Genomic DNA, 15,752 nt, shown 5'->3' on the forward strand with positions numbered 1-15,752 from the left:
GGCCTCCTGTGCTCATTCTTGCTTTGACCTGGGAGCCCTGTCTCTTTTTGACATGTCTTTGCATTGACATTACGTGCTGGTTTTAGAGTTTTTCCAGAGGCTGCCTTGCTGTCATCTTAAGCGTGGTTTCCAAAGACCAATGCTTGGTTTTACGTGTAATCTGACACCCATTACTGTTGCACGTCTGGCTGTGGACAGGTACTGCCTCGCTGGATAACTTTTTTGTTGGAGAAAAATTTGGCAAATATAAAAGATGCAAGCATAGGTTCTTATGTCTTACCAGAGCACTGTCTGTTTTGCCCTGAAATGGAAAGTAGCGACAAGATTATTCCCCGGACCCCTGTGCCTCTGTCTCGTGACGGTTGTTGCATTTTAAAAAATACAGCTTATCACTCATTTTATTGTACTTGTGTGAAAATGTTGCAGTGTTGAAGTAATTGGTAATTATGTGGGTTTTTTTCCTTCTTAAGAGATTTTTCTTTTGGAGAATTCACTTGGGAAAGAAATGTTTTTTACTGGGAAAATAATTTTTGATTACCGTTAAAATATTTATGGAGTGTCTTTCTTTTTCTAAAGTTGTGCCAAATCTTTGGAGTGTTGATGGAGAAGTTACAGTAACCGAACAGAAGCCAGGAGAAGTTGCCGAAGAGCTAGCCAGCTCCTACGAAAGGAAGCTCATCGAGGTAAGGCCGGCAAGTCCGTGTGTCCGTACTCCTGATGTGGCTTCTTTGGGGACTTTGCAGGAAAGGGCCCAGCCTGTTCAAAAAAGATGTTAGCAAAACAGCCAAACACCTTCCCACAAAACAAAACAAGATAAAACCAGCGTACTTCATAAAGAGCTGATTCTTTGAAAAATACTGCTTAATTAGAAACTTCTGGCACTGTGGTAAGGAAATACCAGAGAAAACATAAATATGTAACATTAAAAATAAGAAAACAAATGTAACCTCAGATTTTGAGAATAAAACCAGGAGAGAATATCATATACAACTTTGTTAAATGTGTACATGTGGATGAGGTAGACTGTTTTCTAGGATAACGTTCGTCACAGAACTAATGAAGATGAGCCCGACTGCTGGAGGGGACAAAAAACACCAACAAAAAAACAAACCCCCCAAAACCCCACCACTGTGGAAGACAGTTGTAAATGTAATCAAAGAACTCCTTCCTTAGAAGGTAGGATGCCTAGATGGTTTTATGGGGGTTTCCAGGAAACCCTCAAGGTATCACAGCAAGCGCTTTGCTGTTTATATTTCTTTAAAGCACATATGTGTGTGTGTGTGTGTGAGTGTGTGTGTGTGTATACACATATATGTACACATCTGTGTCTTGGTTCAGTGGGCATTACCCTGATACAAAAAATTTGTCAAAGATTACGTAAAAAACTAGTCTAGTCTCATTTGTATGTAAATGTATAAAAATTCTAGAAAGATATTATCTGATCAAATTCAGTCACATATTTAGAGAACAATGCACATAAAAAGGAGGGTTTATTTAGGATTACAAGGTTTAATGTTAGGAAATTCATCCATGTAAGTCATCTCATTAGTAGATTAAAGGGGAAAAACCAGATATTTATCTTTAGTCATTTTATTGTGTTCATTATTGATATCAGATAAAAATATTCTTGATAAATGAGGAGTAAAGGTACTTCCTTGACAGGATAAGGAGTTTATTCAGAAACCATTAATATCACCATGTTCAGTGGTGAAGCTGAGAGGCTAAGTTTTTGATCAAGTGTGTGTGTGCGTGTTGTGGTCCCTTGGGTAGTATTGTAAGTCATGTCTGTATGTACACACATACACATGGAAGTATACAAGTATATACTTCCAGTACTTTCTAAATCTGCCACAGTAAGTTTTATTTTTGTGATTAGAAAAACACCTACTCATTATGGAGACATGCTCCAGCTGGGGGGTGGATTTCAAAGGCCCAAGGCCTTGGAAGAGGACCCTCTAACCTCATTCCTGGTTCCGGCTGCCGTTCTTACGGCCTATTTTGTCTGATTCCTAAATTCACTCTAAAGAAGGGAGGTGACTTTAGAAGCAACTTGCATTCTAACGCAAGTGAGCTCAGGAAAAAGCAAGCTGTGGTCTTAACGAAACAGGCTGGTGGGGAAGAGTCAGAAACCAGGCTGGGAGGGTCTGGAGCGACTGTGCCTTCCTGCATGGCCTCCACCCACCACCGTGTCCTTCCTTGGAGACTCACTCGTGGGCTCGTGGACTCAGAGTTGGCTGGTGGCAGTGTCAGGGTGCTGGGCCATCAGTCTGTGCCCGGAAGGCCCACGTGGAGAGGGGAGCAGTGCCCCAGTCTCAGCGTTGTGAGGACCTGTATGTGTGTTTCCCCGAGTGGACTCTGAGTCCCTGGAAGGCAGGACTGTGTCTTGTCCTTCTCTGTATGCTCAGTGGCCATTTATTGGCAAATGGTAAGTGGTATAAATAACTTTTTTTTTTATTTCAGCATATTATGGGGTATAAATAACTCTTGAATGAAGGTATTTTTAAGGTTCTCCTAGAACAGGAATGTCTAGGTTTATTGAATGAACAAAGGCCTGATGAGTCAGGAGGGGCGAAGGGTTATCAGAGCAAAAGTGGGTCGAAAGGTTCCGGTCCTCTGGGGCAACCAAGTGCAGTTGGAAGGACTCTGTCAGCCCAGCGCAGGGTGGTGGAAGCGCCGCTTCCCAGAGTTCATTCAGCACGCTGAGCGCTGGGGCCGGGACAGCATGCTCAATGTGGATGCCTCCAGCCTGTGCCCGGAAGGCCAGCAGGGCTGCAGAAGACAGCGGCTGGCTGCCGGGGCCGCTGGGCTGAGCCCTGCTGGTTCATTCGTGGGCCGGGTGGTTGGATGGTTCGTACTAGTGTTTAACTGGACACTTACTTGCTGCACAGGGAACAGCAAGAAGGAAGGCCCTGTGCAGGGAAAGAGTGAGCAGGAGCAGAAAGGGACATAGGTCTGGGACAGAGTGGACGAGGGGAGAGAGGTGGCACCGTGGCTGGAGAGGAAGATGGGTCAGACAGTGGCACCACGAAGGCCATGTCACCACCATGGACATCTCATCATTGTCTCATCGTCACTGTGTGTTGACTTCAGCTGTGATGTGTGGAGAAGGTCAGGTGTGTGGGGGGTGACTGTCCAGCCATCGCCTGGTTGGCCTTGTCACCGTGAGCGTTGGTGCTGACCTGCCAGATGACGGGGCTAGAGGCTCAGGTGTGAAGATTTATTTCTCTTGCTGACCTTGAGCTTCCTTTGTACCCCGGCAGCAGCAGCGTCGCCGGCTCTAGGCAGCAAGCCGGGAGATGTGTGAGGTTGAAGCAGAGATGTCCTCACATGGCATTTACTACCCAGATTCATTCTCCTTTGGTTGCAAAGTGAGGTTCTGTCAGTGATCTTTCATCTATGAATAGCATTAGCATTTCATTACATCAGCGTATTCCTGAACCCTTTGTGTTCACATTAATCGGGCCCTTTACGACAGCCCTTGTGATGCTCCTCTGTCATTGTGCTAATGGGTTGATTCTTAGAGAGTCGTAAACACGTGTCAGAGTGGAGTAATGAAAGAATGTGGGGAAAAGCTGATGCAGTTTCTTTCCCTGCCAGAAGGGCAGATGAAAAAGAAATATTTTATTTTAGGTCATATGGCTATTTGGAACACGCTGAGCGTGGTCATTGATCCCAACGCCAGGGGAGTTCCTGAGCATTCTTTCTCCAGGTGTCTGTCTCTGAGAGCATGAAGACCACCTTACTTATCTACACATGCGCACTGCACATCCGTGCTTGGTGACCTGGAATCCAGCGTCTGGGACAGCTCAGAACCTAAAGTTGACACCATAAAGTCACCTTTTAATAGCTGGTGAGCATCAAGTGCCAAGGACTGGAGGTATAAAGATTGTTCTTGACACCCAATGATTAACTTTGGAAAGCAGGAGGGACAGGAGAACTGCGGCAGGTGTAGGTTAATCTGGCAGGGGTAGAAACACTAGTTTTTAAATAGGGTGATGGCCACCGTTGCACTAGCAGCAGCTGTCGGGCGCCTACTTTTAGTTGCAGGCACTGTGCTAAGGCTTTTAGGTAAATGAGCTCGAGTTCCTTGAGGAGGATGCTATTGCTCTCTCCAGCTCACAGATGAAGCTTTGAGAAGTTTAGTAAATTGCTCAAGATTCCTTCACTGGTAAGAAACAGAACTGGATTTGTGTCGCCCAGGCAGTCGAGCACCAGAGCCCAAACCATAACCCTTCTGCCTTGTTCCAGAAGGCCGAGCTCGTTGAAGAAGAAGAAAAAGGTCAATTTGACAGAGGAGAAAGGACAGTTGCTAGTGATGCTGAAGAGAATGATTGAAAGGACACGAGGTGCATTAGCAGTAGATAACAGGGACTGGCAGCATCAGCCGTTTGAAATAGCGCTGGGAGGAGGATGTTGACACCCTTGGTTGCTGGAGAAGAAGGGAAGAACGTGTCTTATCTGTGCCTGGAATGACCACACCCAAAGTGACTTGTAATAGGTCACCGGGGGTAGCTCCTTAGCGGTAGTGTGGACATTACCTTTTTAGTTGTATCTTCATTGCTTAACAGCACAGAGTAGGAGTTCTGCAAATATTGAACAGAATGCCAGTGTGTTCAGTGGATTCGGTCGTTTAGTGTCATTCTTAAAGGATGACAAATATGAGTTCTGGGACCCCAGATTAAGAGTGAATTGTATAAGGCCCCACAGCTAAGTCCTAAATATGGCTCCGAGCACCCTGGTGGAAAGGATTAGATATGTGGTAAGAGGAAATGGGTCTCTTAGAGGAGGCAAACTTTCTTCTGGCCCTCAATTCTAGGGGGAAGCATAGCTCGGACAGGCTGGAGAGGACATTGAGTAGCAGATGGTGCCAACTCGCGTAGAACACGTGCTTTGAGCACCTTCTAAGTGTCCAACGTTTAGCTTCCTTTTTCCTCCTTTGGTGGCTTCCCCTACCTGGGCTCAGTAGTGCTGACGGTTCCAGGAGGTGAACCAAGAAAGGTGGGAGGCTGGCACAGACGTTCTTCAAGGGGCATTCTCTTCCCTATACTGAGTTTTCCTTCTTTCTTGATTGCAAAGTGACTTTGGTGGCAAAGCCATCGATGTTTCATCTGTGAGTAGCATTAGCTCTTTATTTCCCCAAGGCTGGTCCTAGGTAAGAAGACAAATGCAGCACAGTGCCTGTGTTTAGGGAGCTTGCCGTTCCGCTCGTGGGGAGGCAGGTGGAAGTGCAGAGGTAGTCACACCCACAGGCCTGGAGCCATGCCTTCTATGGCAGTTTTACAGAGCTCGGCACCCAACTGCGGCTTCTTTAGATAGCTCTTCCCTCCTCCTTTGGGACTGATAGTGACAATGCTCAGAATTTCTTTTGTAAACTTCCTCCTCCTTCTTGAAGGTCTAAGACATGAGAAGAGAAGCCACTATTCTCACCAAGGGTTTTGAAGATAAAAGATATTGGACACATCCAAGATAGGTCTCTTCTAAGACTCTTGCTTTTTTACCTCTTTTTAAGTAGAATTCCTTTGGTTTAGACTCATCTCCAGCGATTTTCCATTCTATTCCAGGTGTTGCCTTTGAAAATAGTGGTGACATTTGGACTTTGATCCTGCATCTCTTTGTTGTCACCTTCTGCAACCTGGTGGCTTGGAAAAGCACATGGCGTCCCATGGCAAACTGAGTTCAGATTTGCCACTTACTGCCGTGTGTTCCTGGGCAGGCCACCTGGCCTCTCTAAGCCTCAGGCTCTCTCTTACTGCACTGCAGCCAAGAATACCTACTAGTGGGTTTGCTTTGGGAATTCAACATAAAGAACCCAGATCAGTGCCTGTAGCAGACAGGTGTCTTTGCGGTTTCTTTTCTCCTTTTTGTTCTGATTCCCTTTGGCAGGATGACTTCTCCACCATTGCCTGCTGTCTTGGTGGGACAGTAAATCCAAGTATTCTGCCACCTTTTTGGCTCAGGGATGGGCATATGACCCGAGCTAGGGCGATGGGGACTTTAACTATTGAGTTATATAAGAACGCAGTAGTGCTTGGAAGGCCATTTGTTCACTCGCAATGAGCAATAGGCATTTATTCAGTAGGCTAATAGCAATTGGTCTGAAGACTCTCCAGTTGTTCCTGTGTTGAACTTTCAGAGCTGTCCTGGTTCTGGTTCCTTTTCTGAGCCAGATTCTCCCACTTTCCTAACTGTTTACAGTAAATTCTGTTTTTCCTTAGGTGAGAATCTGTTTCTGTTGCTTAACACTGAAGAGCCCTAACTTATAATAAAGCTTTTTACATGTATGTGATCAGTAGATGTTATTTCCCCTCACTTCCTCTTCCCCTCACTGCTTACCAGCGCTTAGCTCCTTCATCCTGCCTTCCGGCTGTCCCAGGTCTTGCTTTATAGCACATATTCCAGCTGTTTGCCCCTCTTATGTGCCTTCTACTTCAATATTGCCAGTCCATCCTCTGCAAACAGAGCTTCACTTCCTTCCATATGGCAGGGCTCAGCTAGCTGTTGATTGATTTTTAAAATTATAGGATACTTATCATTTACTGTATGAGTATAGTTCCAGAATTTTTCTCATGGGCAAAATAAATGGCATATTAGCAACATTTATTCTCATTATAATGGCAGAGTTACTATTAATGGAAAAGTAAGTTTAAACATCAAGCTGGCAAAAAGCACATTCATAATCACACACTGTAGATAACTGTGGATGTGATCATCATTTTAATGAAAAAGTTTCTGAAGCAGCCAAGACCTTGGGAGCAGTTACACCATAAACACTTGCCTCTCAAATTGGCACTAGTGGTTTCCAGCACTTTTGATGTGCCCCAGAGAAGCATGGGATTTTAAGTAAAACGCTAGATTCTGTATAAGGACTCAGGATTAAAAAAAACACAAAAAACTCTGACCTGAGATCTATATTAAAATGATACTCAAAATGAAAAGTATGATACAAGGTTTTTTGTTAATCACGTGACACCGAGTAGTGGATTTGAGACCAGGCTCTCATCTCATATAAAGGGGAAAAAGTTTGTTCACCAAGCAAAACCGAGTATTTAGGTGCTTGTTGTGTTTTAATGAAAACTGGTGAGGAGTTCTCTTTCCTAGCAGGATAGGTGTGATTTCCACTAAAGTGTGAATGACTAACAGGGCTGAACCTCTAAGGAGTTCTTAAAATCTTATGATGGAAAAGTTGGAACATGTACGAAAATAGAATAGTATAAGAAGTCTTCACGTACCCATGACCTGGCTTCCGCTGTTAGTAACTCCTGGCCAGTCTTGCTTCCTCTATATCCTGTCCTACCCATAGCTGCTTCTCATGGCATTTTGAAGAAAATCCCAAATTCCATATCATTACATTCCTAAATATTTCAGAATCTATCTTTAAGAGATGAGAGCTCTTAAAAAAACAAACAAATGCATAACCAGTGTCACTGTCATACCTTACAAAGCCTTATAAAGGAGGCCCCTGCCAGTCTCAGTGAACCTCAGAGTGGACTACCAGGGAGGGGGGCTTCTTTTAACAGAGGGCCTTTCAGGGGGCCCGTTGTTTACTGTTCTCCCTCCCAGCTTCCGAGGTAGGAACCTTAGCATCCAGGTCATGCAGGATAGCTCAGCACCGCGCCTTTCTGCTTCTTGCATCTGCCCTTTGCTCGGATGCCCACGTCGACTCCGATCAACGACAAGCATAGTCATGTCAGCAGCACTGCTGCACTGGCCCTGGGAAACTGAGGAACTTGGAGACAAAGAGGTGCAGCCACTGCCTGTAGGTTTCCATCAGCACATGGGTTTCCAGCCTCCATGGGTAGCCACCCTCCAGGCTCCAGGGTAGCCTTGTTTAGAATGGACTAATTCCCTTGCGAAGGTCTCTGGGGGAGGAGGAGGCAGGCTGTATCTCACAGGTGGCTCTGTCAGTTCTTTAAAAATTATTTTTGTTATGGATACTTCAAATTTATATAAGAGGAGACAAAAGAATATAAAGAACTTCCATGTTCCTGTCACCCACCTTTAATAGTTATCAACTCACGGCCAGTTTTGCTTCATTCATATGCTTTCCTCTTTCCCCAGCTTCTTGTGGTATTTGGAAGGAAATCCAAGGCCCAACATAGACTTTACCCCAAAGTAGTTTGGAATATATTGGTAATAAAATATGAAGACTTTTTCTTTTTTAAGAAAAAACTCTAATATCCATATCATACCTAAAAAGCTAGCAATAATTTCTTACTTAATATGATGAAATATCTGGTAGGTGTTTAAATTTCCAACTCAAATTGATGCTTGGATAAGGATCCACATAAGGTGGTCCACACCTTGTGAGTGGTTGGTACCTCTCTGAAGTCTCTTTTGATCTATAGGTCCCCTCATCTGTATCTTCCCTCCGTTTCTTCTTTACTTGTCATTTATTAGTTGAAAAAACTGGATCGTTGCTCCTGGAGAATTTCTCCCATCGTTGTTTATTGAGAGTCTATCAGGTGGTAGGTACTCTGTGACCTGTGAGGCTTTTGGTGACATTTGTTTAATGGAAGGCAACTATAAATCTTGACGATAGTGATGGTAATGGCAGTTAGCATAAACCGAGGGGTTGCTCTATTTTTAGGCACTGTGTTAATTGCGTTACATGGGTTGTCTGATCTGTTGTTCGCTGTGTCTAAGGATGATGAGGAAACAGGCTTGGAGGTGATCCTGCCCGAGGTCACGAGGCTGGCATGTGTAGAACCAGGACCCGAACCCCGGCCGGCTGATGCCAAGGTTGGCATCTTTCCACCATCCTCTGTGGCCTCTCTGTACCGGGCTTGAAATAGGAGTCGCGCCTTCCTTGGCGGCCAGCTTGAACGTTTAACTCTGAGTGGAGCCTGGACGAGGAAAGTGGTGACAGACATATTAGCTCGTCAAGCCTGAGGACGCGACGGAAGGGACAGTGGGGAGAATGGAAACGTTCCGCCTGGCACACGAGTTCCCAGTGTGAGCACTTGCTCGGACGGCGGCCCGTTCTGACTGCTCTGTGCTCAGCGGGTGTCCCTAGGCCGTTCCCGTGTGCCAGGGTGACCCGCCCAGTGTGGCAGGAGGAAGAGGGTCCACTTCCGGTAGTGCCCCCTCTTCACTGGCTCTTCTTTCCTTCCACGTCTCCCTGGGCCTTTCTGTCACCGACTGCGCTTGCGGAGGGCACGTTCAGCTGTGGGTGACAGTTGTGCTTCTGTGCAGACAAGCCCGGGCTCCCAGACTTGGAGGCGTTTTATCTTTGCCAATCTTTGGATTTCTCTTTTCTTAAAGATCTTGGGGCATGTCCCATTTCACAGTGGGGTTGCCACCCTCCAAGGGTGACGGTGCCAAGGCCCTGCCTTTTGCTCAGCATCTGCACCTCGTGCGTTCTCTTTGGCTCCCATTTCTGTCGCAGCCTCATTTCCGGTTGTGTCTCTGATCCGGGAGTCTGGAGTACTTGAGAATGAACAGATGAACTTCCTTAGCGAAACACTGAGAAAATGATCCAATACTCCCTTTTGGGCGATAGATAAAAATACTTGTAATTATAGTGGCTGGTTTTCAGCTTTTCAGACTGACGCTATTTTGGGCCTCTTTTAGATTCGCTTTCCTGCCTGAGGTGGGAAGTGGCTTCTTGAAGCTACTTCTGGGCCCCCAGAAGGAGCCGTCTGGTCTTGATGGAAGGGAGGACAGGAGACACTGCCCTGTCAGGGTGGGGCTCAGAGTTCAGGATACACCTGGTGAAGGGACAGGGCTGTCCCCAGTGCTGGTGGAGCTCAGCCTGCTAGTAACCTCCAGGGCTTGTCACTAGCAGTGTGGGGCTGTAGAAACCACGGGTCGGGGGGAGTGCAGACTGCTGAGACGGGGCGGGGCTGGTGCATTTAGCACCCGGGGATGGGATAATGAAAAACTACCCCAAGCCCAGGCTGCTGGGGCCATTTTTCTGCTTAAAACTCTCCCGTGATTCCCTTTTGCCCTTAGGTTCATCCAAATGTAACACATTCATACATTAACATAAAACCCTTCCTGCTCTGGCTCTTGCCTTCTTCATTTCTCACCTCCCTCTGAGCTTGCTCCAGTCCCCCCAGCGCACACACGCTCACTGCAGACCTCTACACAGGCAGGTGTTTCTACCTGGAGCCCTGTTCTTTTCCCCTGCACCCTGCCCTCCCCGATTTCCCTCACTGACGACTTCTCATCTGCCAGATCCCCTCCCGGAAGCCTTCTCTGATGCCCCCTCTGCACCCATGAGACTGCGTTCAGTTCCCCAGTGTCTCGTCGTATCCCGGCTCCCAGTCCTGACAGTCCCCTACTTCGTATCTGCTTGTCCTGCCTGTGTTGTCGTTTCCCTCATTCTTTCCCCGTGTTCTCTTGCTCTGCTGTAAGTTCCCCAGTGGCAACTGCCGTGTTAGCCCCATCATCTGCCATGATCCTCTGTCTCCTGGATGGCACTTGTATCATTTAGGAGCCTTTTGGTTGCAGGAAACAGAAAACTTGGCTCCAGCTGGCCGTGGCAGAGACTACGCTATTTGTTTATCGAGCCCTGTCTCCTTGTTCTTTGCCTAGACACGGACAGGTGCCTTTCCCCATCTATGTGAAGGGTAGATTGGGACCATGTGACTAATTCTCCCAGTGGGCTGTAGATGAGTTTCCCTGGTTCTTGTTGCCACTGCCACGGTGAGCCTGGAAGCCGTGTGTTCTATGCAGCGTGGCCACGGATGACACTAGCCTGGATCCCCGAGTTGCTGCTTGGAAGGGAATTGTCCTTTTGTGCTGCTGGACCCACTACAAATGTCGTAAGTGCAGAATTGACCTGTGTTCAGCCTCTAAGATATCAGGCTTTGCTTATTATCACCACGGAGCACAGCCTGTCCTGATAATCTCCTGAAAGGGGTTCCTTTGGCCCAAGAGGGAAAGTCTGGCTTTAGGTGCGGCTGGGTCTTGAGACTTAAGCTGTGTCACCAGGCGCCTGTTGGATTCTCTTTAGCACTTGCCTCTACCGTTTCTGGGTTGACGTCATTTTTGGTAGGTTTTCCCCTCGTGGTCTCAGGTGGCTGTGATCACCCTTGGGCAAACAGTTTCTCTTCCAGGTTCACACCCATAGGAAAAGTGGGAGTCTATCTCTCCATCCCTGTCGGAAACCTTGAGCTCTCTCTGTAGGGCCAGCTTGGACTGCAGTCTCTCTTCTCAGCTGACCACAGCATCTGGCTCACGCGCTGAGACAGAGGGAAGAGCCCCATTCAGACGCGGAGAATGAAGGCTGGTGAGAGGAATGGATCCCCGATGAAAACGGGAGTGTAGGAGGGGAAGTGGGTGCCATGGGGGCAGACGAGCAGGGCTCACTTTAGTGCTGAATGAAGGCGCGAGTGCCAGGTCAAAGGGTACGTTGATTCATCAGCCCCCTGCTTTGCCTTATGGGGCTCCCAGCCTACTAGGGGAGTTAGCGCCATAAAACAGTAATTGGTAGCAGCAAGTGATCGGTGACTGCGAAGAGGGGACTTAACACCGTCTGAGATCTGGTAGTGGAAGGGACGCGGTTTGGGGCATCTCAGAGAAAACAGGGCGGGGATGTTCCTTTCTAAGCTGGGCCGTGAGGGTAGAACAGGACATTGCCAGTGAGAAGGGCAGTCCGGGTGGCGGGAACAGCACCGGCAAAGGTGTGACTAACTGGGCAACTGACTGACAGGCTGTAGAGCGAGACAGGCAAAACACCTTCACGTTTCCTGGTTATTTAGCACTATTTGACAGTCCTCCTGGAGAGGGTCTTTTAGGTGTCAGATGCTACAGTTAACATTTCTTTGTGTGAAAGTGGTCCGATTGGAAAGTTTTCCCTTTTCTCTGTCCTTTTCTCCCTGTCTCGACTTTTCCTGACACACGCACTCCTGGATTGCTGCATCTCCCTGCCCGGCCTGCTCTTGGCCAATTGATAGAAATTCCCCTCCAAGTCCCAGCCAGCTGTTTCTGACCTGTTCAGGAAGATTTAGTTTTGTTGGGCAAGTCAGGGGTGCTGAGAGGCTGCATTTTCTTACCATGCTCTGCTGTCGTTCCTGAGGGAGAACGCTGGAAGACGTTCAGCTTGAATGGTTCGTAGCAGTTTGGCTTGGAAAGCATCGCGTAAAAAACATTGCCTCAGGATACCCTCTCATTTCAGAAATGGCCCTTGATAGGATAGTCAGACTTAGGACTTTGCTTCTAATAACATGATGCTCTTGTTCGTTTTATTTGAAGGATATAAAACCTATCACTAGCCTGTTCTCTTCCACTGAGGGGCCGATACCAAGCACAGAGGTTCTGGGGCTAGGCCTGTAGAGGTTGGACTTTGTCCAAGCTTGTATGTAAGAATTGTTGCCAACATCCATCTATGGAATAAGTAGAAATTTTTACCAAGGTGGCTCACTCACCTAGAAATGAATGAAAAAATGAATGAATTATTTAAACCCAAATTAATGTAATTGACATCACTTAATAGCACCCACTGTGTGTCCAGTGCTGGGCTGGGGCGTTACATGCACCGTCATTTCATCTTCACAGCAACGCCACAAGGTAGGTGGTGGTGGGCGTGGAGGAGACTTAGAAAGGTTGAATAGCGTATCCGAAGTCTCCCAGCTGGGAAGTGCTGGAGCTGATATTTGCACCCTGTTCTGATGACAGCGGTGGCTGAGGTCTTCCTGCCCCACCTGTCAGACAGTGTATTCGTTTATGAAGATGTCTCTGGTAGATTTACCAGCCCTTGTTAGAGGTTAAGCTCCCTGTTGGTCCCCTGACACGTTTTCTGACTGTTTTCTAGCTGAAGAATCTTCCAAAGCTTGAAAGAGACTTGAAGTTGGACTTGGAGCGATGTTGAGGTTCTGTGGCGTCTCTTGATTCGTTACCGTGCAAATTAATCAAATGAATTATGCAGCTCAGCTAATGACTTGCTTTGATCCAATAGCTCGGTAGAAAGACCATATTGAACATTTTCATTTAATCTACTTTGGGGGCATGTTTGAGTGGATTAAAAAAATAAAAACACAAAGAATCATTTTTATCAGTTAATTTTGAGCCATTCTGTTCTTTGGGAAAGCTGCAGGTATCTCTCTGAGTGATTGTTGAGATCCTGGTTGGGCCGGCAAGCTCACAACGTGCCGGGCACGTGTCTAAGCACCTTGTTTATCTCGTGTGATCCTGAACAGTCGCTCTCTGTGGCGGTGTTACTCTTAGCCCCATTATATGGAGGAGGAAACTGAGGCATGGTGAGCTTACTGATGGTTGAAGTCACAGAAGGAACTGATGACAGAGCTGGGGCTCATGTTCTAGACCTGAGGCTCACGGCCACTCTCTGGGGAAAAGAACCTTGAATCTAAGCAGCAGGAGGTGATGGTCTTTCCCCACGTTGCTCGGCATGTGAGGATCCAGGTCATGGCTCTAAGTGCACGCCCGGGCCCTGTCGCCTAACCTCTGTGTGCCTCAGGTGTCCTCATCTATGTCCTGGCAGTAGTGCTTTCTAATGTGTAGAGTTTATAGATCAAATGTGGAATCACGTGCAATGCTTCCCGCTATCTCCCTCTCCTCGTGTCTGGTGCATAGGGACCGTCTTGTCCCATTTACCTGCTGGAGGGACAGACAGCATCACTCCTGAGTTGAACAACCTGAGCCCCGTCACACAGGGAGTGGCCGCAAGTCTAGTCTCCTCTGATGGGCTGAGAACGCCTGGCGTGCTCACCCAGGGAGAACGAGCCATTCCTGGCTCCTGAGGACCCACCCTTTCCACTCCAAGGCCAGAGAAGTCCACAGTCTCCCTCACCCCTCCCCCTCCGCACAGTCCGTGTGCCGGAATCTGGGCAGCTTTGGGCTTACGCGGCCAGTGCCACTACCAGCAGAAAGTGCTGTCACTGCTCTCTGACACCTGGTCCTGACTCCCTGCCCCGATCCTGTGCTCAACAGTGAGGACAGCTCCTCTCTGGGTGGATTCAGGTCCTGTCAGTCACAGCCCAGACCTGCCTGTGTCCCTGCCTCCTTCCTGGCTTGCCGTCACCTGGCTGAGGACGGGCCTGCTCCACCACTAGAACTGCCCTGGTTCTCTTGGGGCTTTCGAATCCCGGCCTAACGTGACCAGAGCCCAGGGAGAAGATGGCTTTCCCTTCCCGTGTCCTCAGTTCTCCGCTTTACCAGGACGACAGACAGTGGGGTCACTGGTTCCCTCCAGGGAGACCCTCACCCCGCCATGGGGCCGTGAAGCAGCCTCCTGCGCCCTCAGGAGAGGCCGCCAGAGTCCCAGAATGTTCCTCCTCCTCCTCCCCACCCACATGTTTGCTTGCCAAATTGCCCACAGCTTTCTTAGTTTTGTTTTTCAGAAAACATCCCTGTCTCCTAACTTCCTTTGTGGCTAATTTTTTCCCCATCAGCATCTTTTTCCGCAGCTTCCGTTGACGAAGGTAGCGTTCACCTCGAGGACTGGTGAGGCAGAGCCGAGTGTGCTCCGCTTCCCTGGCGTGACTCACAGCTTCCCTCTCGGCGCCGGAAACTCCACTTTGCCGGGCCGAACTGTCAGCCGCTCTTTGACAGTGACAAGTATTTGTTAAAAGTCTCTCTCCCTCTCCATGGAACCCTCGAAATACCCCAATTCACTTCTCTGGGTCATGCAGGCGGCTCTGTGCCCTGCTTTGGGCCAAGAATGATATTTTTTTTAGCAAGAGAGATGGAATTGGGTTCTGTTGATTACTGTCCTCCCACCCCCCAACCTCCCACTCTCCAAGAAGTTAAAAAAAAATCCATTTTCAAGGTAGAGAAGGGAGATAAGTCTTATAAAAACTTGAAAACTTTGTTCGCGACAAAGACCAACTTCTGCGCGCCGGCACTTGCATTTTCCGGTGCCCGAGATTAATGCTTCTGGAAATGAGGCTCTCAAGCGCGGGCCTCCTCCTCTAAGTGAAATGTGTTCTATGGTAACAGCCCAGTTCCCACTATGTAATAGGTAGACATTATTTTCCCTTTGTGAAGAAAACTGCATTTAAATGCTAAAATATTACTTTTTTTGTCTTCTTGAAAAATCTTTTCTGCCTTTGGTAGTAAAAGCTTTTAAAATTAATGGAAAATTTTCCCCTCCCTGTGCCGTGGCTCAGGAGGAGAGTTAGATATACGTTTCTCTGTAAATATCATAGCAGCTGCCTTCCTGGTGTTTGAGATTTGAACTGCTTTGATGGCATGTATTTTAAAGCGAAGTGGTGGTCAATTTTGATGAAAAGTGTTGAAATGGAACGGATTAAATTGGCTTTCGGCGGTTAGAAGCTGTTTTGCATCTAAGAACTTTGCGCTTGTAGCCCTTGCATACGTGGGGATAGAAATATAAATTTCCTACAAGTTTTTTTGACACATCAGAATGACAACAATTTTGTTTATTTTGTAGCACTTCAGTTTCCTGGCTGTTTCTAGGACAGCAAACTTTTTTGTACGAAGAGATGAATAGTAAAATCTTTAGGTGTCGTGGGCTGTGTGGTCTCTGTTGCAGCTACACACCCCTGCATTGGAGCACTAAAGCAGCCCAAGACGATGCATGATCGTGGTTGTGTGCCAGTAAAACCTCACCCAAGCAGTCGGGCTGGATGTGGCCAGGAGTTGCAGTGTGCCGACGCTTCTCCCGCTTAGTGATGGCGGGGGTGATGAGGGGTTTTTCGGAGTCAGTTGCTGTTTCGAGTGCCCGTCAAAGGCCAGGCGCTGTATATATTTACTGCTCATAAACACGTCAGTGGGGTGTAAGGATGATTTTTGCCACTTAACAAAGGAATAAAGCTCAGCCCAGCTAG

General features: G+C 47.6%; 1 protein-coding gene across 1 annotated transcript in view; it reads left to right on the forward strand.

The window, feature by feature from the left end:
• Positions 1 to 15,752, forward strand: part of SNX29 (sorting nexin 29) — a 496,896-nt gene that overhangs the window by 256,595 nt on the left and 224,549 nt on the right. Inside the window, exon 15 of the mRNA XM_012647575.1 lies at positions 577 to 683. Coding sequence (XP_012503029.1) covers positions 577 to 683 — 107 coding nt within the window. The remainder of the gene's footprint in view (positions 1 to 576; positions 684 to 15,752) is intronic.

This window comes from Propithecus coquereli, unplaced genomic scaffold (assembly GCF_000956105.1).
Source record: "Propithecus coquereli isolate 6110/MARCELLA unplaced genomic scaffold, Pcoq_1.0 Scaffold27, whole genome shotgun sequence".
Lineage (NCBI taxonomy): Eukaryota > Metazoa > Chordata > Mammalia > Primates > Indriidae > Propithecus > Propithecus coquereli.